The sequence below is a fragment of the Falco cherrug genome, chromosome 1, assembly GCF_023634085.1.
Source record: "Falco cherrug isolate bFalChe1 chromosome 1, bFalChe1.pri, whole genome shotgun sequence".
NCBI lineage: Eukaryota > Metazoa > Chordata > Aves > Falconiformes > Falconidae > Falco > Falco cherrug.
This window is the reverse complement of record NC_073697.1, coordinates 51,528,725-51,554,524: the sequence shown is the minus strand read 5'-3', so window position 1 is coordinate 51,554,524 and position 25,800 is coordinate 51,528,725. Positions and strand designations below refer to the sequence as shown.

Below are 25,800 nucleotides of genomic sequence, written 5' to 3'. Positions count from 1 at the left end.
CTAATCTTTATTATAGTTACTGTGAATTACTCTACCCCACCTGCCATTATGCAGACACAGAAAAGAAGGGATTGTTCCAGCACTGTCGCTCGCAGGACTGTCTCTAAGCAAGCAGTACAAGCCAGATGAAATGGCGTTTTTCCTACTTTGCATACTCTTCTGTAGGTAGCTTAACAGTTTTTTTCTCATTGCATTTTCATAACAAGCGGTTTCTGTGTCACAGACATATCTTCCCTCTTCAAGGCAGAGTCAAAAAATGTAAGCTCAGCCCTCTACTGCCAAACAGAACAGATGTCAGAGTACAAACTCAGCGCTGGCTGGAGCCACCGGCATTTTGTCTGGATAATTTCACAATGAATTCAGGCAACCAGATGTGTTTGTCTGGCATTCCCAAACTGCTGTGTCAGTAGTGATGTCAAGGTTTAACACAAATTGCTTCTAGAACTAGGCACAGAGAAACACATAGATGAAGTTTTTTTTAAAAAGTCCTGCAGTAGCAAAGGTGTAAACTTTCAGCAGTCCCAGCAAGAGCAGAATGCTAAGCAATACACAAAATCCTTTCCTCAGTTTCTTTCAAATGTTAATAGTGCGTACATCACTTGAAAACAGATGCCAAAGCGAAGAGATGATTTCCTTTATTAGAAGAATCATTTCTTTCACAGGCCAAATCCACAGTGAGCATTGCTCTGACTCCTCAGGCCTTACACTTCCTTACTAGTGCTGAAACTGCCCAACTACAAGGACGCTACTCTGAGGATTTTAACCACCTTGATCAGCAGCTCTCAGCTAGCTGCTTCTTAGAACAAGTAATGAGAAGTTTAGGAAAATACTCAGGTTTTGAACAGTGAGAGGCTTTTATATGGCTGCATTTCACGACGTAGGAGATACCTACCTGGTATGTTTCTACAGGCTTTGTTTCCATGTTCAGATCCCAAACCTTGACAGTGAGGTAATCTCTTGTTAGCATGTATCTACCACTGTGACTGAATTTGACATCTGACACTGAAGAGATAATTTCTGAAAAAAATGATCTGTTACTGGGGTCTTCTGGTTCTTCATAAACTGTTCAAAGAAAGAGAAGCAAGAGATAAATCAGAATTCTATTAAAAAAATGCTCTGCTGTACAATCTGAACTGTGCATTTTTGTGAAACATGTAATTCAGTATACCAAGGAATACCATATAGAATTAATTATATGCCCAGCACTTAATTTACTCTTTTACCTCCATCATTTTCTTCATCATTTACCAGCAGTCCTGGCTAACTGGGGAGGTCCCAGAGGACTGGAGGTCAGCCAATGTGACGCCCACCTACAAGAAGGGCTTCAGGGAGGATCAGGTGAACTACAGGCCTGTCAGCCTGACCTCGGTGTTAGGGAAGGTTATGGAGCAGATCAGCCTGAGTGCCATCACATGGCATGTGCAGGACAGCCAGGAGGTTAGACACAGTCACGCGAGTTTATGAAGGGCAGGTCCTGCTTGACAAACTTGATCTCCTTTTACAACAAGAAGACCTACTTAGTAGATGAGGGAAGATCTGTGGATATTGTCTACCTGGACTTTAATACAGCCTTTGACACCGTCTCCCACAGCATTCTCCTGGAGAAACTGGCTGCTCATGGCTCTGATGGGTGGACTCTATGCTGGGTTAAAAGCTGGCTGGACAGCTGAGCCCAGAGTGGTGGTGAATGGAGTTATATCCAGCTGTTGGCCAGTCACAGGTGGCGTTCCCCAGGGCTCAGTGCTGAGGCCAGTTCTGTTGTATCATTTATCAATGATCTGGATGAGGGAATCAAGTGCACCCTCACTCAGTTTGCAGATGACATCAAGCTGGGGGGGAGTGTTGATCTGCTCAAGGGCAGGAGGCTCTACAGAGGGATCTGGACAGAATGGACTGATGGGCCAAGGCCAACTGTGTGTGGTTCAACAAGGCTCAGTGCCGGGTCCTGCCCTTGGGTCACACCAACCCCACACAGTGCTATGGGCTTGGGGAAGAGTGACTGGAAAGATGCCTGGAGGGAAAGGGCCTGGGGGTGCTGGTCAACAGCCAGCTGCATATGAACCAGCAGTGTGCCCAGGTGGCCAAGAAGGCCAACAGCATCCTGGCTTCTATCTGCAACAATGTGGCCAGTAGGATCAGGGCAGTGATTATCCCCCTGTACTTGGCACGGATGAGGCTGCACCTCAAATACTGTGTTCAGTTTTGGGTCCTTCACAAGACACTGAGGTGCTGGAGGGTGTCCAGAGAAGGGCAACAAAGCTGGTGGAGGATCTAGAGCACAAGTCTTTTGAGGAGCAGCTGAGGGAACCAGAGTTGTTTAGCTTGGAGAAAAGGAGGCTTGGGGAGACCTTACTGCTCCATACAACTACCAGAAAGGAGGTGTTAGGCAGGTGGGAGTAGGTCTCTTCTCCAAGATAACAAGTGACAGGACAAGAAGAAACAGCCTCAAGTTACACCAGGGGAAGTTTAGACTGGATATTAGGAAAAAATTGCTGAGCAGGAAGGTGGTTGAATCATTGAATCACACGCCCTGGAGGTTTTCAAAAAAACATGCAGATGCAGTGCTTAGGGACATGCTTTAGTGGTGGCCTTGGCAGCCCTCGATTAACAGTAGGACTTGATGATCTCAAACGTCTTTTCCAACCTAAATGATCCTATGATTCTATGATCTTTACATAAAAATACAAACTGTAAACTTTAAATATTAACCTTACAGCTAAGGGCCCAAAACATCACCTTGGGCAATTATGTCAATACACCAGTTAGTTGACTACAGCTACCTACAGCAAGGCGTTTCACCTACGGTCATCCCTTCTGAGGGCTGCACATCCTGTTCCCTTACAACCGAAATTCAGGTGTCCCTATGCCCTGGTTTCAGCTGGGATACAGTTAATTTTCTTCTTAGTAGCTGGTACAGTGCTGTGTTTTGGATTTAGTATGTGAATAATATTGATAACGTGCTATTGTTTTGAGTTGTTGCTAGGTACTGTTTATACCAAGTCAAAGACTTTTCAGGTTTTCAGGCCCTGCCAGTGAGAGGGCTGGATGGACACAAGAAGTTGAGAGGGGACACGGCCAGGACAGGTGACCCAAACTAGCCAGAGATATTCTGTACCATGGGATGGCATGCTCAGTATATAAACTGGGACAAGCTGTCCAGGGGCTGCCGATTGCTGCTCGGGGACTGGCTGGACATCAGTCAGCAGATGGTGAGCAGTTTTATTGTGCATTACTTGCTCTTTTTTTTCCTTTTGGATTTTATTCCTCTTTCTCCCTCTTTCTCCTTTCCATTACAATTGATGTTATTACTATTGTGTTTTATTTTATTTTATTTATTAATCTTTACTTAAGTCAACCCACAAGTTTTGCCTTTTTGCCAGATCTCCTCCCCATCCCTCTGGGGGTTTGGGGCAGGGGGGAGTGAGCAAGTGGCTGCATGGTACTTAGTTGCTGGCTGGGGTTAAACCACAAGACCCTGTCACACAAAAGGCGTACACGTGGTCTCACAACAGTTTTGGCATTCCCAGGAGAAGTGCTAACTCAAAGCCTGCCCTGCTTGCCAGAACCAGCTGGCCAGTCTGCAGGCTACTCACTGGTCATGTCTGAAGGCGTCTGAGACTAAACACGCGAATTCTGAAAAGCAACTGCAAATTGTGATTACCTCTTCCTGAGGTCAGCAGAAAATAGACAGTGATTTACCATGTGGACACATGAACTACTTAGCTGATATGCAGTTGCTGAAATTTCTGGAAAGCACTAACCTCATTGTCTGTGCTGGTGAAATACTGCTTACAGTACCTCCATACAGGGAACTCCAGCTCCTGTAGCTGGGAGACTGGTCATCCCTGTTCAATTGCACATACTAATGATACTGGATAACTCACATTGAATTGCAGGAACTCAAAAAATCTGGTATTAGTGTGCTCTACTTCATCTGCTGCAAGTCCACTAATCACCAAGTTCTCTTCATTCTTCCCCAGAAAGCCAGCATTTACTCTAGCCCTGCCTACCAGGTGCCTAGAGCACCTCTGTTGTTCTCTTGCAGGTATCTGTGGCCCCGTGTTCCAAATGACTTTATATGGTGAACCTCAGTAGAAAGTCAGGCTTTCTGAGTCTTTCAGTTCTCAGCAAAATCAGTAGGGTTTTGGCACCCGTGTCTAGAATATTCTTTGAAAACTGGCAATTTGGTGAGTGTCATTTTCAAGTTTCAAAAGCAGGTGAAGAAAAGCTATGATATGAGACATGAAAATGTGCTGAAAGTAGAACAACTTTTTACTGTCAGTCAAAACAGAGTTTTTGTGTAGTCCACTGGAACATTCCTCTCTCAATTAATTTATCTATGACTATGATTCAGACTGTTGAAAGCAACAAGGTTACAGTTTCCATCAGGTGAAATAATGTTCTACTGAAAGTTAAGGGTGAGCATGTGGGCGAAGTAAGTGGGGTAATGCAAAAAATTACAGGCAATTTTCTTTGGGGGTGGGCAGTAGAATGCAGCCAGGCGTGCACATGAGAATAAGGTCTATATTTGAACATGTACCACACATCTAAATGGTAATGAACTACTTCAAAAAGGGTGAAAAAAACTTTTCTTTTCAGACAGATTGTAAACGAACAACTTTAAATAGCTCTTCAAAAATTTGCCTAGACATTCTGCAAAGCAGGTATTTTGTAATTATCCTGTCAGATTTTCAACAGAATTCTGATGAGCACAAAGCAATTATCGTTTCTTATACCTCTTCCCCTTAATCTGTCCAAACTATGTTCTTGGCTGGCATGAATTTCATCCTCCTAATTATGATGTGAAGTTGCTATTAAAATAAGGAAAGGAAAAAAAAAAAAAAGCGCACCACCACCCTAACTGAACTACACCTTCATTTATAGCTGAGATATATCTTCTTGGATCTATGTGTCTTGTTCCCATGATTAGAAGAGTAATATTTGCACCTGGATACTCTGTATTTTGTTAATTAATGAGATTAAACTATTTAATCCTTTATCTGCACGGTTTGTTGCTTTTCCATCCTTACCACAGTAAGTATTAGAAAGACTTAGGTCAATTAACTGCAGAAACCAATGCAGGCATGAAACCTTCATATCACTACAGAAAAATAGACTAGTAGAAATAATTAGTAGCAGCAATTTTTTGCATATAGCTCCTATAGTCAGTATAACCAGGACAGGAAAATTGTTACAGGAAATTACCAGCAGTTCCCAGTGCTAGAGAAAGCTTAGCAACATATGCCTGAGCAACCAAAACAAGGCATTGGGCTCAGAAAATGAAGGTGAGACACAGCGTTCTTGGGCCTTAGCTATTTCTGGTTTAGCATCAACATAAGGTTATGGATACACTGCAAGAAAGCATAACCTTCATTCAGTTTCTAATACAAGTTGAGTAATTGGTGACTGAACAGCAGTGACAGACACGTGACTTGGAGTTCAGTTTGGACAAGCAATTCAAATTCAACCCTGGCCTCTTCAAGCTTATAGGAGAAAACATGTACTAGCCCACTGTTCACAAAACCAGGTTTGCCAGCCTGCACTGGAAACACATTTTCTGTTCATTACAGTTTAGACTTTGCTTTTGGAGGCTGCTCTTATGCCAGGGGGCAATCAGCACTCAAACCAGGAGACCTGAAATCTAGCCTACTTTTCTATATTGAAATAAAACTTGTTTGATCAGGACTTGGGATCAGAACTTTATTGAGATTAGGTTACAAATTCATCATACTATTTGACTAATTTCTTGACTAACTTCTTAATAACCAACTTTTGCCATGAAGAAGGGTATTTAAGTTTCTTGAAAACCATGTTCTTGATAATCTTCACAGTACTAATTTTATCAAAGACACAAAGCTACCTGTCTAGTTGCAAACTAATGGAACACAGGAGTTGCAAATGGTGGGGTGTGCTGAGCTTTCACCTGACACTGCTAGATTTAGATATGACCTTGACAATAGCACTACAGAACAGAGAAATACCATGGGATTACAGAGGGAAACAGCATATCTCTGAGTACAGCTAGTGCTGGAGAGAAGCCTTCAAGGAAGACATCATTCCCACCCCTTACTCCATTAGGAGATACATGGATAAGCTGGGAAGTCTGCTTAGGGAAATAAAAATCCTCAGCCCGTTTCTGTGCAGCTTCCTGCTCACAAGTTAGAAAACAGGGTAGTGTTTCAAAGAAGTCCAGACTTCAGAAAGAAGGATGGATTGTATGAAGGATACTTGCCAGAGCACTGTTTTCCTAAATTTTGAAGAAAATCATCAGCATAAAAATATGCTGCTTCTTTCTCAAAAGGAACTGCCATCTGCTGAAAAATAAACTCTCACATCTTGTAAAAAATTTTTTTTCAGTGTTGCTTGAATTTTTCTAATCTAATGTAGACATAGAGACTCCCCTTAGAATCAGTAGGACAGAAAAGGCATCTCTAAGGTGTGCATTTATGACGCAGATATATATGCAGATGTCTAAAGTTAAAAAAAAAAGGCCAGGAACAGCTAGAATGGGTGGGAAGGTCCATCTCACTCAGCTTCCCGTCTAGACACTAGCCAAACAAAAGCAGATGTTGGGCAGTAGCTAAGAAGCTTGTGGCGTACACGCTTCCCACTAACACCGCTGTGGCTCTCAAGTCAGTGAGCTGCACTCTGGGTGTCATAGCTGCTGCCACTGCAACTTCCCACTTACTTTAATATTGCTGTGATTCCACAAACTTGAAAGCTATACATTTTGGACAAGACACATCCAATTAAAAAAAAACAAAACACAAAAACACCCCACCCAAACTAATCTTCAAATTCATTTCTAAACAAGAACTAATGATTGACAAAATTTAGAGCTACGCATGTGAGTGTAACCTTTCTTATACATGCTGTTTCTCAGTTTTACATTAATTGCCAAAAAAATCTGATAATGAGGAGACTGGAACGTCTCACTCCACTCAACACCACACAAACTGCAAGGGCCGTGAGGGTGAGGGCATGCTTTGAAATCCCACTATAATGGTCTGGAGAGAGACCTGGTAGCCACCGATACTGCCTTCCTCTTCAGCTTTGCGAGCTACCTTTCACTGCTGTATGATATTCCAGTTTCTCTAATATGTAATTGTGAAAGAGGGATATTGAACAGCTAAGAACACAGGAAAGTGATAAATCAAACAGCATTACTGTGTGCACTCCACCGAAAAACAGTGAGTAGAATGTAACTAACAATTACCCCAACAATAGCCAAGAATAACTCAGCCTCATAAAACATAAACCCCAAGGTTCACCTAAAAGGTTTTTCTCTTTCGCTGTCCTATCTCCAAAGATGCACATTTTTTTATGGAGTCATTGGTATTCTCCAGATGCCAGAACCACGGAAAATTAATATTTTATTTGCTGGGCAGAGCTTTAATCATTGCAGGGTGTAAATTCTGGTATATGTGAACTTTAAAAAATAATCATAGTGCTAAAAATGGCTCATATGGTGGGTGCAGTGTCACAATCCAATACAGCATACAAAATCCTGTATGCCTCCCAAAATCATCGCAACAAGGAGTATGCAGGAATCTCTGCATTATAATATAGGGCCTTCAGGAATTCCTCAGCTGAATTTTCAACATTCCTTCCACTTCTTTTCCTCTTACCTTCACACTTTTGCCTGGATGAAGTAAAAACACAAGCACCTGCAGCAGTGTTGCAAGACAAATAGTTCCAAAATACAAACACAAGTAATTTTTTTAAAAACAGAAAAAAGAATTATCTATTTAAAGGGAAAGCAGTAACAGTATCTGAGGTAATACGGGGCAGGGGTTAGAAAAGCTACCTAAAATAATGAAAGTTTATCTGGAGCTACTTTTCACTTTCAGTCAGAATTTGTAAGTGAATTATTCAGTTAAAAAAATCTTTCATTGCTTTTAAGAGAGCAAAACAGCGTACAAACTTTGGTAAAATTTTGTTATTGTGGTCTGAGCACTTCATGATAACTGCAAGGGTCTACTGTTAAATATCAGTAAACAAAACAAAGAGAAACCGAGAATTAGCAAGGAAGAAGCCTCTTGATGCTAACACTGTGTACTCCTTAAGGCATAAAGGTATGAACCTTGAAAATTTCTGTTACTGCTGACCAATAGCAGAACTATGGATAAACCCAACTTTTTGCTATTACAAAGCCAAATATATTTAACAAGAAAAGCAAAGATGAATGATGCTTACATATATTGTAGAATCTGTGATTATCTAGGGGGAAACAAAAACCAAACCAGGGAAAACTTGAAGATGAAAGTTTATCAGCTCCACAGATTTGGTAAGAAATTCCATCATTCATAGGATAAAATTGTAAGCAGTTTTAAATAGTCATTCCCTATAGCAGAAAAACAAAGCTATTTTCTTTCTATGTCTGAACAAATAATATCTTATTAAAGCTTTCTTTCTAGGATATGGCTTACAGTTTCCTGTCCTGAAAACTTCTGGTTTTATAGCATTTAAGTGTTGTTACTTAGATTTCAGTTCTAGGAAATCCTGCACCATGAAATAACTCTCTCCCTCCCTCCGAAGACCAAAAATGGGTGCAGAAAATCATTGGATTCCTGTTCAAGGGTCACAGCTACAAATGGGTGAAGACAGTTTTGGCAACACTGGAAAAAGAGGCAGTGGGGTTAATGAGGAGGGAGAGGACTGTAGAGGTCAGTCAGCAAAAATGCTAGAACGAGAGAGGGAAAATAATTTTCTTTTTTATTATCCAAGCATGCAAAGAGTCTGCAGCTAGGCTGAATTAAGGACTTACTACAGACAACCTCTGAGTTATACAGGTACACACACAACAGGTGTATTTCAACTGGATGTGAAATACTAGTAGTGGATCAGGTAAACTCCCAGCGGGCTTTAAATTTCATGAAAACAGAAAACAGATGTTCCAAGCCAAAAAAATTATCCTCTAATTTAAGTCTCTCTTTTATTTTAGATCCCAAATGAAAATGGCTGTGATACCTGAATAAAACCTACTAGAAAACAGTACTTGGAAATGTATGGAATTTCACCCATCTTGACAGACCAGCCACAGCAACTTGCAAAAGGAACAAAACCAATATGCTCTCCTTATAGCTGCTACATAAACACTTCTAAACTTTTTTTCCTGAAATACATGGCTATACTAATCAAATATTTCTCACAAAACATGATCCTAAGCTAAAAATCCTACAATTCAACTGCACTCTAATACGTTTAGATGGTAAATTAGCACCATCCCCGAGGACAGCTGTGATTTGCTCCACCACACATATTCCATAAGGTTTAGTATAAAAACCCTAAATATCACTGAATTTATATAAAAATACTAATCACATTCATTTTTTCAACTCCATGATAGTTGTTCATATCGTTCAATACAGAAAGCATGGGGTGGGGTGGGGTGTGTGTGTGCCATTTAATTCAAGATGTGCTCACATCTTGAACTATGTGAAGTTTTGGTCTTATCTCTAATGTGGTAGAGGTCTCAAGAAGACACAAAAATGGGCAATAACAACAACCACAAGTATCAAATGACTTCCATGCAGGGAGCGACTAAATAGACTGGGGTGCCTCAGCCTAGGAAAGACTGAGGGGTTTGTGATTAAAAGTGGCATGGAAAGGATGAATAGGGAACGACAGTTCACTTTGTACACTGTCTCTTCCAATCAACAAATAGGGGTCATCAAGTGAAACTAGGAAAGGGTAAGCACAGAGCGGATGGTTCTTCATCCTATTCCTAATTAAGCTGCTAAAGACTTTACTGAAAGATATTGCCAATAGTAAAAACTATACACATGTTCAAAAGTAACTGCACAAGTTCAAGAAAAAAACCCCACAAACATGCATTTGAGTATTGTTAAATGCAGTAAGTTCACTCTCGTTAAAGTCTATGAACCCCAAGTTTCCAACTGCAAAGTGCAGAGGCTAAAAATTATACATTTGCTCTGTTCTTGTATTTCCTGTTAACATCGCTACTGCCCACTATCAGAGCCAGAATACTGGGCTAGAAGGACCTCTGTTCTCCCGGGTATAGTCATTATTATGCACTGTTAAAATACACTTTAGGATTTCATTACAAAAGAGTTCCTGAGTTCACTCTAAGTGAATCAAGACCAACTGCAAAGCTCTCTTTGAAATTCATGTCCATTCATGCCTTTTACCTTCATTATTTATGATACTTGTTTGATTTACTATTACTATTTACTTATCTTTCACTATCTCTGAATGTTTTACTGTTTTTCTATTAAGCCAATCCGCTCTTACATTCACCTCCTTCAGAAATTTTCTTCCAAGATCAGGACGTTCTGCTAACGTGACAATCCTGCCTTCATGGTCTCCACTAATTTAAAGGGTTCTACAAGTGTAGAAATTTTTGATTCTACGTTCATAAGCAATCTAAAACACAATATACTTCATGACTTATACAGTAAAACAACTAAACACACTATTTAGCATTTGATATTACCATAGCCTGTATTTGCTTATACTGTTTTAAACTGAAAAAGCAGTATCTTTTTGTATGTCAATTTTCTATTTGTTTTTTTATAATTTAGAGAGCATCTCTCCTCGTGCCCTGGTCACTTACACATCGTCTTCATTGAGTAAAAGCAAGCTTCTGAAGTTACCTCCACACCACACACTGAAATACCACCTACCATAAAGCATTCCTTTATCCAATGACACAATATTAAAACTAGGCTTCTCATCAATACCTCTAGAGAGTATGGCTTTTAAAAGCAGAGCCAATCAATATTTAAGAATCTGTTTTACCATCTGCAGTGAGTTGTTGCAGCCTGTCACAAACCACAAGGGATAGTGCATTAGTGCTTGAAAGGGAAAGGCAGATCAATAGCTAAAGATCAGTGGGTGGGAGCTTCACTACAGAGTTGCTTTTATTAATGTAACTTAGCCAGTGAGTTTGTTAATAAAGAGAAATGCTGCTAAAGAGAGCAAGGAAGTGAAAAACCACAAAGCTAATCTAAAAGATCAAGCCTCTTTAAACCTCGGTCTCACAATAACTTATGTGCGTGTTTAATGCCGTGCATTGTGAGCAATCCCATGGAGTTAATGAGACATAAAACTACTACTTCTCTATAGCCAAATCCATGCGTAAGTCTTTCCAAACTTGATAAGTAAGGTGAGTGATAAGTGGGGATTTTTTCCCCCTAGTGAAACAGGATCTTGAAAGAATAATGTTGAAGACATTGAAAAGCAGCATTTGTTGCTATTACAAAATTAAGCAAACAAGACAGGGATTTTAATAGACTGAATAATTAAAGCATTCTTACAGCAATTATTTGTTTTATCTGTGTGTGGTTGGGGAAGAGGGGTTAATGAAACACCTCTTCAATCATAAATCATTTACCATTGCTTCAGGCTTTTCTCTTTCCTCTTACGATTTGATAGCTAGGAATACACAAATCAGGTTTTTTCCTTCCTCTGATTTAATTTTAACATATCTTGCACAACTGGAGGAAATATTACATAGACATAATTGCATTTCTGTATGAACACTTCTGAATTTTAATTAGCCATGTTTTAAATGTCTTTATTATACATTCATCCAAACTGCACAGAATGGAAGCTTTACAGCCATGCTAAAGGCAATGTTCTACCAAATTTCAATGGGATCCCTGCACAAGGAAGGATCCCTTCCAGGATCTAGTTTAGCATGCGTGAAATTGTAGTAACAGATCTTTAGTGACAGTCATAATTACAAAATTATCAGAATACAGGCACATTTTTTCATTGGGGATATAAAATCACCAATGAATATATGCCTTTGTAGTGCATGCTTACAAAATAAATCCAGAATTAGGATAAGCAGAACAAGCCTTTACTGAAGCACAGAGTCAAATCATTACGGAAGCTTAGATAAGTTTCACTCCTGTCACATGAAACCTTGCAGATTTTGCCTGAAGTGGACATTACTTTGACAGTGGCCTCTCAATGCACAAAGGAGAATGGAGACTGTCTCTTTCTCAGATGATAGCCTGACATGAGACCAGATGCAGAAATAAAAAGCGTACTTTAGATGTAACGCTTACACTGAAGAAAAACAAGTTGTCTCTTTTCCAGTCATACAATAGCTGTCATTCATTTGGAAAGGTCAATATTAATTAGCAAATCCAGCAGGGATAGTCTGTCACAGGCCTTTTTGTGCATCTGGTTGTTCTCTGTTGCAAATGAAAGATAATCCATATTCAGCTAGAGGTCTGAAAGCTGTCTTGTCTGAAATGCCAACCTCCTTTAAATGACTGGTATATATAATTCATCTATTTTGAAAAATTCAACATGTTGAAGTAGATTATCCTTGATTTCTGTTTTGGCTGCTTCCACAGTTCTGAATTCTGAAGTTTAAAATCAAAGGTAATCTCAAAAAACCCAGAAGATAACCGAACTGAGTTACATGCCAGACTGACAGAATAGTGGTACTTATCCTTGGGGAAGGGCTGGCATTTCTTTCATGCCTGGATTTAAAATAAAAACGTGGAAAAGGACTTTGGGTGGCATCTTTGGGTCACAAACCAAATGCCAAATTCACTCTGCATTGCTCCATAGATCATTTTATACTTTTCAGATATTGATTACCTATGCCATGGAATCGGGAAGGCACCAGCTGAGTTGCTTTGTCCCTTTCAGGGAGAGTCCAGAGAAGACAGCTGTTAGGACATCTACAAATGCTTCTTCAGTCAAAGGGAGGGGGGCTTTAAATGGCTCCTGCTACAGACCCAGATGTCAGAAGCTTATGAAGTCTGTATGGAGGACGGAAAGCATGAACTAACAGAGACAGAGGCTAACTGCATTATGCAGCCTAAAGGTCTGTATTTTGAAGACCACCATGGCACATGGAACAATAAACCTGAAACTGCAGCTCCTCTTTCCTTGAAGTGTTTTGTTGTAAATTTTGCACAAGGGTAATGGATAATTAGAAACAGGGGTTTAGCCTATAAATACGTATTAAGAAATTAACACTAAAAAAAATCCTTAAAGCAACATATGGAATTTAAACAAATTACAACTTCAGAAGTGTGCAATGACTTTAATATATTAAGGCTATTACATGGAATATCAATAGGAGTTATATTCCAGTGATTTAAATTTCCATGTTTCATAACTATACAGTTCCTATTTACCACTTAAAACTGAATTTAATAATTCTGATTAATTACTGAAAAAGCTCTTCATTTTTCTTCATTTTTTCCAATGTCACATGCTCAAGCTCAGTTTTCTTTAGCTGACTGCTTTACTAGATGATCTGTTGAAACAAGGTCTCTATCTGGTCTGCAAGTTGTTTGGAAGAATATTATCTCCATGCACATTTATAAGGAGCTCTGAACAGAATATTAGCAAGAAAAGATCAAAACCAAATTAGCAACTATTTGTTAATCGGACAGTTGCATATTGTACTGCTGAAGTATTTTCCAGTCCGGATGCTCTTACTGCAACAGTACCCTCACACTTTTCTTCCTTTTCACCTGAATCCCTTGCATGAGAATTTGTGGTATCCGGGGTGGGGGGTATTTCTTTTATTTCTTGGATGTTCCCAGCTAACTGCTCTAATAAGAATACTTCTGCAGCTGCTAGTTTCCCTTGTTCTGCTGCTGTCACACATTTCCCATATACTGACTTCTTTCTACACTGCATTGCCATGCACGTTGCCTGAATAACACCTCAAGGATGACCTTTGGGTATTTTGCCACATATGTTATTTAGATGAAAGCTTCCAGATTATTTAAATTAATCCCCTATTTCTTCCTGCTTGAGTCTGACTTTCATACCTGTTTTAAATCTTTACCTATAACCCCATGGACTGCAAGGACACCTTCTTCCATATTCCCATCCCTGCAATATTCTAAATAAGCAGAAATATTAATATCTTTTTTCACCTCCTCTCCAGAATATTTTGATCGAATTATGTCCCACTACTTGGAAAGTCTGATAATAATACAGAACACTATTACGTACTTATCTCCCCTATGGTTACAGATTGGGCTTTCCTGGATATCCATTTGTAATGGCCACATATGCTTTGCTTCTGGTTGCTCACTCAGCATTGCATGATATATTAAAGAGGTGTTCTAAGAAGCAGTTTCAGGTAGTCTATTAGAAAAACAACACATTTTTATCACACCTTATCGGTATCTCAATGACCATTTAACATTCAGCTACAGACCTCATATTTTTTCAATGCCTTATGGATAGATTTGGTTCTGAGATAATTTTTCTAAGGGACAGAGGTCCCCATTACAACTCATCACACAAATTGGCAGCTTGCTAATAAATCTCAGCATAGGCATCAAGGATGAGTAGATATGGAAGAAGTCTCTTGTCTCTTCCACATCAGAGCCATAAAAGATTTCTAAGGGAAACCTTGTAGTGTTGCTATCACTAATGCCAAACAAACAGATTTTGCCAGTGAGCTTAGCAAACCAGAATTCTTCAAGAACACTGTAGTTTATTAACATCTTGTGCCAGTCACACTACACATATTAGTAATTTATTTATACAGTATGACACAGTAAATTATTCACGGCACTCTCTAGACTTGTAATAACAGAAGGGCCCTTCCCCCAAAAGCTGCAACCAACTTCAACCAAGCCACAGAGATTTGGATAACAAAGGGCCTGAAAAAGGAGTAGACCAAAAAGTTCATATGCTTCGCATCCAGGTATTTTTTCTAAGTTTTACATTGTATCTTTTATCCCTAAAAATAGGCACACCATTACAACATCGGAACAGCATCTGAAATAGTGATGTTAGACTGAATTGAGAAAATAGGGTTGCATTGCAGAACATGAGAGGTTACAGTGACTATAGTTGTAGCTGTTTTGGTTCAGAAGTGAAGTTAGTTATGAGGAAAGATTGAAAGGTGAGCTGAGCTAGGAGAATAGAGTACTGATCATGAACATATAGCACGTGTAAAGCAACTGTAGAGAGGAATCTGATGCACAGTAAAGATACTGGAGAGGCAATCGTGCAAATATTTGATTTTGCTGACTGATTGTTTATTTATTATATATTCTTTCAGGTTGCTATGGGCTTTATATAATTAGTTTTTCTTGCCTCTGAGAGCTATACTCACACCACTCCAATCAGCACTACACGGGCCTATTTCTCTTAACACTTCGCAGTTCTACCATTGCTGTATCAATTTTGTATTATACACACTCAGCCTCTCAATGAGCTTGACTTGAGTTCAGTGCAGCAATGCTACATTAAATGACTATTTTCTAACTCACAGATCTGGAAAATGGAGTTTAATCAATGACCATGAGACCTTGCATTCCCTTCTGGCACAAAATGCCTTCTTTCATCCAGGCTTACTGTATTGTTGTTTAATAAGTTATGATTGGCATTTGGCACTGAGTTACAGGGGTACAGAGGCCTTATTAGCAGGAAGAAAGGAAAGCATTATGGAACAAAACAATTAAGTGGGACAAGATAACTCAACAGCGATGTGCTAGACTGTGTCATGCTCATATTTCACTTCATGTCATAGAATTCCCCCTACAAGCACAAGAGGATATAGCTAACAAAGGTAAACCACTCCTCTGCTTAGGAAATGGTCCTGAAAGGTTGTTTTCTGTAATAGGAGACCACAACCTAAGAGGTTCTGAGCATGTGCACTTCTCCTTGTGGCCAAAAGGCCTAGTCATAGGCTCTTAACTACATTTACTTCAGTTAAAAAAATAGCTATGTGCTAAATCTGTGCACTACTTGTATCTCACTTAAATATTCAAATGTTTTCTTCCTCCTCTCCTGCCCTACTAATAAGATCTGCCTAGCTCAAAAGGTTCAAGAAGGGTATCAAACCTCTTATGTGGCTCTGGCACTAAAAGGATTTCTCTTGAATTTCCTTTCCAGTGTTTCAACATTGCAAAAGAAACTAAAGACCCAATTCTGTGAGACAGAAGTGTCCTGGAAGCCCCAGCCTCGAAGGTGGCTAAAGCAGAGCAACCACAGTTCAATCACCAGGTTCTCAGCTCCTCATAGATACCAGCCAATACCTTTGTCTGGTGGTTTTCAGTCTCAGAAGATCAGTAATAAAGAGGTGGTCTGCACAAGGCAAAGTGGCTAGACTTGCCAGATTACTGGTGGGAAGAACCATATTCTCTTTTATCTAGACTATGATCCAATATAGTAAAACATTAGGAACATGCATTTTCCTTCATCCTTTGAGAACACAGACAGTCCCATGGTTTTAACACTTTGCTTCCTTGTTCTTATGCAAGTTTCAGATGTGAACTGTCATGAATTGGTGGGTCCATCTCAAAGTCTCACATGCTACATAAAATCACTTTAGGACAGATGACACCTTCCATACTAACACAGTATCTTCCCTGTCCCTCGTGTCCCCCTCCCCCAATTACTTATTTCCTCTGTATCTGTATTTACAGACACGCTATTGAAAAAGTACATACAGGGAACGCTGCACTAAATTTTTAGGGATGATGCTGATATTTTTTAATCCAGAAAATGGATTCAAAATTTTGAATGCTATTTGAATGTCAAAATTTACTTGCTGCAGTATTTAGAACAGCAGTGGTGTATTCAAACAGTATGCTTATCTACTTGAAATACCTCCCCCAGCCCTCTGATATTTCATTTGAAAGGAATCGTCTCTCTTTTGCTAGAGAGTTGTGGGTTCTTCACTGGTTCCTACAGTAAGAACCACAAGGGCAACCAGTCACAGACATGACTTATCAAGTTCATAGGTAATACTTGTATAGATGAGAAAATTTTCTTCCTTTTGATGTTTTATTTTCAAGTGTGCCTGCAACAGAGAAGCTAATACGCTGAGGTATGCACACATATACATGCTGTCCATGGATAATAAGAATTTAATGACATCTGGGGCTCAATGAAGCAAGGACTTACGCTTGGAATGTTTGTCACAGAGGGCTGATGCCCTCATGTCACAGAGTCTCAGGGATCCTTTGCTGCTGCTGTAGACAAAGAGATTGCAGTGATGGGGATGGAACTCAGAGGCTGTAATCACTTCCGTCAGGTCTTCCATATTGGCTGGCTTTATATCTACAATATCTGAATGGAAGTTTCATTAAGGAAAATGCAGTTGTTCACAGGTAAACCATGACTCCTACTGCCTTCTTGAAAGAAGCATGTAAATGTCCATAGATTTAACACTTTTAGATAAAGATGTACCCATTTGTTCGGCAGTAGGGTGTTTTTAAATTTCCATACCTGCCCCTTCTATGCCAAAGAGCCACTAGATACCAATGGTTTTACAGCAGATGCTATTAGTGGGTCAACATGTGCCCATACTGTGCAGAGACATCAAAGAAACAGTATTCCAGGGGATATAGAATTCTCACCTTCATTAAAAGTAACAAAGAGCAGGTAGCTATATCTCCTGTAGTTGCTATTGAAATCACTGCTCTGTCGCAGATAATACTGATTGATAGGGAACAATGCACAGCTCAGATCTGCTCACTTCAGTAAAAGCTCACTGGCTTTTATGACCATGCAAATTAAGCTAAAAAATACACATAGCTTAAGTTAAAAGCCTCAAACAATGAATGTACTTCTCTTGCAAAGGCAAATGTGGCAAACACAGAAGCACTTATGTAAATAGTTTTGTGTGAATATATACTAATATAACCTCCTTTCTAAAAACAAAATTGTGGGCAGTATTGATTGTGCTATTTGAATACTTGTGAAAAAAGCATCTGAAACTGCATTCTTGGGGTTTTGTATGAATGATGCTCACTACTGAAATCAATATGAATTTCTAGTGTCAGAGAATTGTAGATCTGTCATTTAAGTGAACATATCTGGAAAAAAAAATACATCAAAGATCTAGTTTCCCAAGCACAAACCTGTCAGCTGGATAACCAAAAATTATCCACACAGAGTACAGCTCACATACTGCCTCTCTAGCACTTATATATCCACCCATACATATTACCTGCCTTGATGAGCCTAAAACCCCAGACCCGATTGGCGTGTATTTGGAGGAGAAGGCCAGCCTGTGGAATATTGCTTATAAAGAAAAGAATGAAAGAAAAAGTCCCATGAGGGGGCCGTAAGAAGAGAGTAGATGCAGAAACATAAAATGAAAGGGATATATATGTAAAGTAGTACATTTAAATAAGATTGTACATTTTCATACGGCCCTCAGCAATCCACTGTAGATAAGCCATCCAAATGTTAACAAATCCTTCGAACAAGAAGAAGAGTAACATTACCCTACTTTATTGACGAGGCTATGCGAGAGGCAATAAAGGATTTGCATAAGATCACATGGGAAATGCATGACAGAACAAATTCAGATCTACTGAGTCCTAGTTCAGTGCACTAAACACAAATCATCTCTGTGCCTGGATTCCCTGAACATAAAATTTGAATCAGCTGATGTTCAAAATTTAAACATCTCAGAGGACAAGATAAATGAGAAAATCTGTTTTACTGATGGCAAGAGGAATCACATATCATGATACTAAGCCTGTTTCTGTTCCCACTGTGCCTGCTTCCCAACTGGAAGACCTTTGATTGATTTCTGTGGGAATGCAGTACAGTCTATCACCACCTTTACATTCTATACTTTGATCTTTCCCAAAAATGCAGATCTGGGATGCTACAATGAAATAAAACATAATACAAAAGATTCAGAATAATTATCTTGATGAGTTTGTACAGACAAATACATCATAGTGATGCCTTTTTTTTTTTTTTTTTTTTTTTTTACACAGAGTGATTTAAAAAAGAAAATATCAGCAAAACTATGAATATCTTGTGACATTTAATAACAACCGGGAATGAATTAATGTTGCATTTCAACTGCATTCCCACTTACTTGCACTATCACATTTGCATTCATCTCTAAGAATCCATCCTGATTAATATTAGCTCAATGAATGTTAAGATGTAGCAACATTGACTTACCCATTTTATAAAGCATCACTAAATATTTCTTGAAAATAAACTGGAAAAAATAACCCTTATTTGGTTATTTGTATCTGGTAAATCTGTCTCAAGAAATATCTTTAAGTAAAAGCAATTGCTTTCAGTGACTGAATCACTTTCAGAGTTCAGAGAAATTATAGTAACTCAATACATGAATTTTACCTCTCAGCAGAGAGATGAATAATTGCTGAGTGATGAGAAAGATATAAAATATAAATAGAGTATGTGAAACAGTCACGGTAGAGTATCATTTTTCTGGATGCTGAAGACAATATTGATGAATTTTCCTTCATTGCATGAAATGAATAACCTTATGCTGAATAATGAAATTAAATATTCCATTCTCCTGCCAGAAAAGCAGAAAATACTTGAAACAGACTGCATTTCCTGATGTGATCTAAATCTCCACTGAGAAAGAAACTTATCGCCTACTGAGGATCATAAAGAAAATGCACCACTGAAAATTCATCCTTTCGTTAGATTTAGAAAAATTAAAACAATAACACTTGTATTGATGTAAACAATCAAGGGAATAGAGAGTTGCAGAAGAGATTTACCCCAAATGCATTTGTAATAATAGATGGAAAAACAGCCCTTGCTTTGACAGCCACAGAACCCAATGGATCAAAAGAAGAACATGTCACACAAAAGAACATTTTCCTCCTCTCATGATTTTTGCCATCTATTTGAAAACAATCAAGTACAGCTTGACATGTGATGTGTAGGAACTGTATTTAAACTAGCGTACATGGTAAGGGCAAGCATCTCCCATGAGACATTTCACATTTCTATTTTTCCATCTTCCCTTTGTGTCTTTTTCTTCCTTTTAAGCATAACGTTGCACAGCAGGAAAATATATAAAAAACTGGACCAAACAGTGTGCTTCAGAAACAGGCCCTTTGGTGAACTTGAAGAGCTCAAAGAAGAGGGAATCTGGCAGAAACTGATTAAATGAAAATTCCATTGCTAAAGGGAAAAGTATTCCAATGGCATAAATCTGTAGAGTCTTCTCCTATGCTATCATCTTCCCTCGCAATCACATCTCGTGGAGATGTCTTGAGTGGGGCATGGTCCCTCTCCCCCAGTTCATTCACATCTCAAATACCAGTCACATTTGACTGCTGTTGTGCCACATACAACATGGTTCATTTTCAGAGCATGTACAAAAACAACTAGGACCAAAGCTATCTAAGACAGAAAGACCAAAGAGTTCACCATTGGCAGTGCACTATAATACATTTCTGTTGTCCTAAAAAAGCTGGGGTTCTCGTGCATGAACAGGGTAGTAACTGCCCCTAAGAAAATGAAAAAGGTCCTTACACTGCTTTGACTCCCACAAGTGCTTACCAAGAATAAGGCATTTTGATCCCTAGTAGATAACTACACTAAGGAAAAGCTGAACTGGTACGTTGCCAGCCATGGGCTGGAATGCACTGGCAAGTATTTTAATTCATTAACGTTAAAACAAGGAACAGAAAGTATATTCTTGCTTGTGAAAAACAGAACAGGTGTGTCTCTCCTAACCCAACCATTTGCTGTCTTACATACCCAGCCTCCCCTCCAAAATGGAAATTAAAGGTCTAGTTTGCTTGGAGACCACAACAGCGAGACATGACGCTCTTAGAGTTGAGTTAGTAGTTACAAGTCCAGGAGTTAATTTTGGGAAAACATACAAAGATACTCTAAGGCAATGCAAGCTTTAACTTTGGCTAAGAGTGTCTATATTCTTTCCCAAAATTATTCAGGAACAAAGGTATAACATAGGAGAGCAAGGAGGCAGGACAGAACCTGACTGAGAGGAGAAAGGAGGCTTTAGGGAAAGATCTGAGGGAGGGGAGGGAGGGAAGCAAAGCAGTGGGAAAGGAAGGAGGAAAGAGCATAAGGAAAGGCATGATTAACAACCTGCAATGATACACAGTGAGGGATGCAACCCAAGCACGCAATTCAGTTATATGGTATGTTTAGTTCTAATCCAGTATTTTTTGCTGCTGTTGTGCAGCTGATAGTAAAATGAGGATGAAAGGAGGAACAAAATTTGTTCCCCTGCTTCTGGGCCACTGATGTAACAGAAATACCCTCCTCTGGGAGAAATCACTCCATAAAGTTCTTTTTAGTGCAGGTTACAAAGATGGCCCTTACCTTGATCCAAAATTTACATTAATCAGACTTCTCCTCTTGATCAGCTAGAATATAAATGAGCAAGCTTGCTTTATGCTCATGCCAAAATATGTATAATGAGAATATGGAAAATACATAGGGTTCCTGCTGAGCAAAAAAGGTTCCAGAATAAGTCTCCTTGTACAATAATGGAAACATAGCAGCCTCCTCAAAACAGATTAAATTCCCTTTGAAGAGAACAGTATGCATAAAGAAATAGCTGCTTCGTCTTCCTGAAACCATCAAGGAATTCTACAAGAAACTGAATTCTGTAGAAAACAAACTTGCAACTCACAAGCTATAGTATATAAAGGACTGAATTTTGTATCATTACTTTGGAATCATTTTTATATGACTTGTGAGTTCACTACAAGAAGGAAATAATTTGTACGGTCAGATGACAGCTACAGAAAAAAAAATTAATTGGCCCCATTTATTGAAATGCAATGGAGGACGGAGGCTTTCTTTAGAAAGCCAGACAGAATTTTCCATTATAACTTCACAAGAAAACCAAAATTCTCATCTTTCTAATTTCAATATATGCTGATGTGACACTTCATTTTTACCCCTGCGTGGGACTTGGGTTTTTGCAATTTTTAAGCACTTTCAAAAAATAAACTTCAGCATAACATATCTTCTCAAACCTGGCTGCTCCCTGTGTTTTCCACAGGTTTGTTCCAGCTCCTAATTTTGTCTGCATCTCACACCTACGTTCCAGTGTAGTCCTAGAAAGATTCACTGACTAGCAGTTGAAATCAATAACAATTCATAGAAGCTGCCAGGGCTTCAGCTCAGGGTAATTGATTACTGTGGTCCTGCTGTGGCTCTACACTTAATATAAGCATTTCTCTGAGTGGTTTCCTCTGTTAGTCATTTAATGCACACTATTTTCATTACAAGGAGGGAACTGTGATGCTTACAAATCAAGCTCTACCAGTTTTACACTTCCTACATGGTGATTATATCATTCCTATACCATGTGCCAGCTGAGGGAATTAATTCCAAATAGCTACTTTTCTTCCAGGTTGTTTACATCACTGAGGCAGGGACAGAATCAGGCCTCAGTATGCTTGACATCATGGTGTGATTATATCAATCCTATTCTGAAAGAAAGAATCAAACCTAACTTGTAAATAACCAGCCACTTACTCCTTTCTTCTCATTTCTCAAAGATATACCATCTGTTTTGACTGCTGAATAACAATTCTACAATTGGCATGTCACGACACTGTTAGATAGGGTCCAGCTTCTGAATCTCTGTCTTTCAGACCTGTTGTCCAAGAGTCAAGGGTTTCTGGAATAGATTGTCAATAGGTTAATGGATTTGGCCTTTTCTTCAAATTCCAGTGTTTTACCTTAGGCAGAGAGATGACCCAGTATTTATATTCTAAGTACTCCTAATAGCCTCAGTGTCAATGCTTTTATCACACAGCATTCACACCACTGCTTGACTAAAAGCATGTACATGTACATTTTTTTTAAAAGCCCAGAGAGTTGCAATTACATTGTCTGTACCATTTGACTCTTTTGAAACACAAAACCAGAAACTGCTGCATAAGTGTGAGCTCCTTCAAGCTGTCTTGAACGTAATGTCTGTTAATGCAAGGTATTGATCCATACCGAAAATTACTTGGTAGTACAATGTCAGCCCAATTCCATTTTTAATTCCATTGTCTTTAAAATGATTCTTCAGGCATCATACTGGAGTTGGGACCTCTAGCAACAGTCTCACACTAGCAGTGATTTCTAAAAATATCAATTTAAATGGGTTGACTTTGCCAATAAAATGTCTCCATCCAAGTTGTTTACATGGTGCTATTATGATAGTAGAGAGGCTTCTGACAGCTTTTTTGTTTTTCCTGTATTTTTCCTCATATCAGGATTATGAGGTACAGGAAAAGTAAAAACTGCTATGGGGCCTGTTAGCTCTATGTGGATAGCCAAGTCACAGTCAATTACGTTAGGCACTGTGCAAGCGTAAAGTAAAGGGGTTGCTTATAATATAAAGAACAAATACAAGTGTTGACAAAGAAGAGATTAAGTAATGTTACACAGTTCTGCGGGCTTCTGAGGTTTCTTAAGGATTACAGCCTAAAGTTAGATAAAAAAAGAAGATGTTACTGGAAGAAGAAAAGACATGGTCATAGCTAAGAGGCTGTAGTAGCAATAAACTTCCCAGCTACTCAGCTAGAAGTAGCCATGAAAGAGAATTTGGCCATGTTAGGTAAACAAGAGGTATAAAAACTAAGCTACCGTTGAGCTCTAGCTCACCCAGAGATAGGACGATATATTCAGTACAACCTACTGTCTTATTAGTAATACACATTTATACAGTGCGGATAATAAGGTCTGCACGCTACAGTGGTGCTCCTTGGGCAACAGCCTCACATTTATGCTCTGCATACCACTCTCAGTACAAGACGGCACGTGCTTCCTCACAATCTATTATCTAAAGCTTCAGCTAGATGCATGCCTAATTGAGCTCTCTTATTTCTGTCTTCCAATATTATAAACTTACAAAACATGAGGAACACAGAGGTTAACATTCAGACCCTTTAAATGTGTTCAGGAACCAAGATGTCACTGGTTTAACCGGCAGCTGATAGGAACCAGACTCCCTAAGGACTCAGGGACTAACAAGATTTGTTCAAGGCTGAACAGGAAGCCAGGGACAGAAATTAAATACTAAACTTCTGAACCAAAGATGCAAATCCTGGACTTTCCGTTTCAAGTTTCATTCAGAATTGGAGATACTTGGCAAGAAATTAAAAGTAGTATTAGGAAATGTTTTCCATTCATTAAAGTTCAAAGCAAAGGAGAGTCAGTATCAATGTCGATGTTTTACAGAGAATGAAACTGAGTCATGAAGTGGCAAAGACTTGGCAAAGGTCAGCTTAAGGGCCAGCAATAGTTCCAGATTCTGATTTAGTGGTCTCTCCCCTCCCTGCCCACAGTACTCCAGGCATGTGTGTATTCTCATATTCTCTTCTTGGTTAGTTGGTTTTGAGAGGTTCTTTCGTTGTTATTATTACACTTTTGGAATTTTTCCCCAGAATGCTGATTAGTCTAAAGACTCATTCTGATCTTTGTAACATCAGAATTACTTTGTATTCCCATTATCTCAGTAGAATAAAAACAGAAAGCAGCAAGAAAGCCCCAAGTCTGCATTACACAATTACTTGAAAAAAGAATCAACATATTTTAAATGTACTTAGTCAAATTTTAGGAAATTGTTTTTACTGCCATACATTCAGAAAATGTCACAGACTTTGCTGTATGCGAGTTGGAGAGAAGCAAATCTAATATATGAGAACCTGCCTATGGAGTAGCTGCAACATTTACAAGCATTGAAAGCAGAGAACTGTAGAATAGCACTGCTAGGAATATTTAAAACTGTGCAAGTTACACCCAAACTTTCTCATAGAAAGGCCTGTTCATACACATTGCAACCATTAAAATACTTGCAGAATAATTAATTCAGAAGTAGATACTGGAAAATTTTAATTTATTTAAGAACTGGATTTTTGGCTTGGTTTTTTTCTGAACAGAATGCCTACATTTTCCTCTATAGACACAGTCACATGCCTGCTTCAGCAACAACCATATGCATATTCAAATTTTCAAGAGCAAAGAAATCATTATGTGCATATACACAGCTGAGAGCAAAATTAAGTGGATGAGTCAACAGAGGAAGACCTGCCTTTCTAAATGCATATCTGCGTTTTTCTGTGTACAGTACTCAATCACTGAAAGACTGCAAAGTCATATTTAGTTGAAATATTTGCATATTAATTAATTATGTGTCTGAAATTATTGTGGGATGCTTAATGTTACATTTAGAACATAAATACCAGAAGAGCCTCAGGTACATATAAATTATTAATGGGTGAGACCTATTAAGTCACCTAGCTCAGCTTCTTTCAGGCAGTACTATTCTACGTAGTATAAGTGGCATCATGTACCACATACTAGCCCGGGTTCCAAGAAAAGAGTGCAACTTCATAAGGCAAGGACAAATTATAAACTAAACCAATATTTAATCATTCATAAACCTGCTTTCCTGAAATCAATGAGATGTCTAAAAGAGGACTGAGAGGGATCTACTTGGTTTGCTGAATCCAATCCCTGGCAGTACAGACGAAATCCAACATTGTCACAAACGAGTATTTCTCTGTAATACCAGGGACTGGATTCAGCAAACCAAGTAGATCCCTCTCAGTCCTCCTTTAGACATCTCAATTTCGGAATATATAACTTCCTAAACTCCATCTTAAAAGTAGCCAGGGATTGTTTCCCACATAACTTGGAGAGAAGAGATAAAATGTCTTCTCTTTTTTTTTTTTTTTTTTTTAATGAATAACCTATTCAGTAACAGTAAAACCATCAAGACATTTCTTCCTTATAATTATTAAAATCCCATGAAGCTGAGGAAGATCTGCTTATCAAAAGGCAGACACAGAACTTCCAGCTGGAGGGTATAGAATTTTTAGAGCATTTTATGGAAATTTTTCTTTTCCAATGTGCAATTCACTCTTCTATATACCTTTCAGAAAACCCCAATACAGCAGTATTTGTACCCCAGTAGAGTAGAATAATTCCATGTTTTAACTGAAGTTACAATTCAAGTCACAAAGGACTAATTTTTTGCATGATTTAGCTAGCTCAAAGTGCCTTCTACAGCCTAACACACTGCCCTTCCCTTCATGTTTGTTATGGAAGTAGTCA

General features: G+C 38.8%; 1 protein-coding gene across 8 annotated transcripts in view; it reads right to left on the bottom strand.

Annotated features, from left to right (window-relative positions):
- PPP2R2C (protein phosphatase 2 regulatory subunit Bgamma) overlaps positions 1-25,800 on the bottom strand; it is a 207,549-nt gene that overhangs the window by 18,161 nt on the left and 163,588 nt on the right. For all 8 annotated transcript variants that reach the window (XM_027814213.2, XM_027814228.2, XM_027814221.2 and 5 more), the window contains 2 exons: positions 16,873-17,037; positions 893-1,062 (listed from right to left, as the gene is read on the bottom strand). In XM_027814213.2, the coding sequence (XP_027670014.1) occupies positions 893-1,062; positions 16,873-17,037 (335 nt within the window). The remainder of the gene's footprint in view (positions 1-892; positions 1,063-16,872; positions 17,038-25,800) is intronic.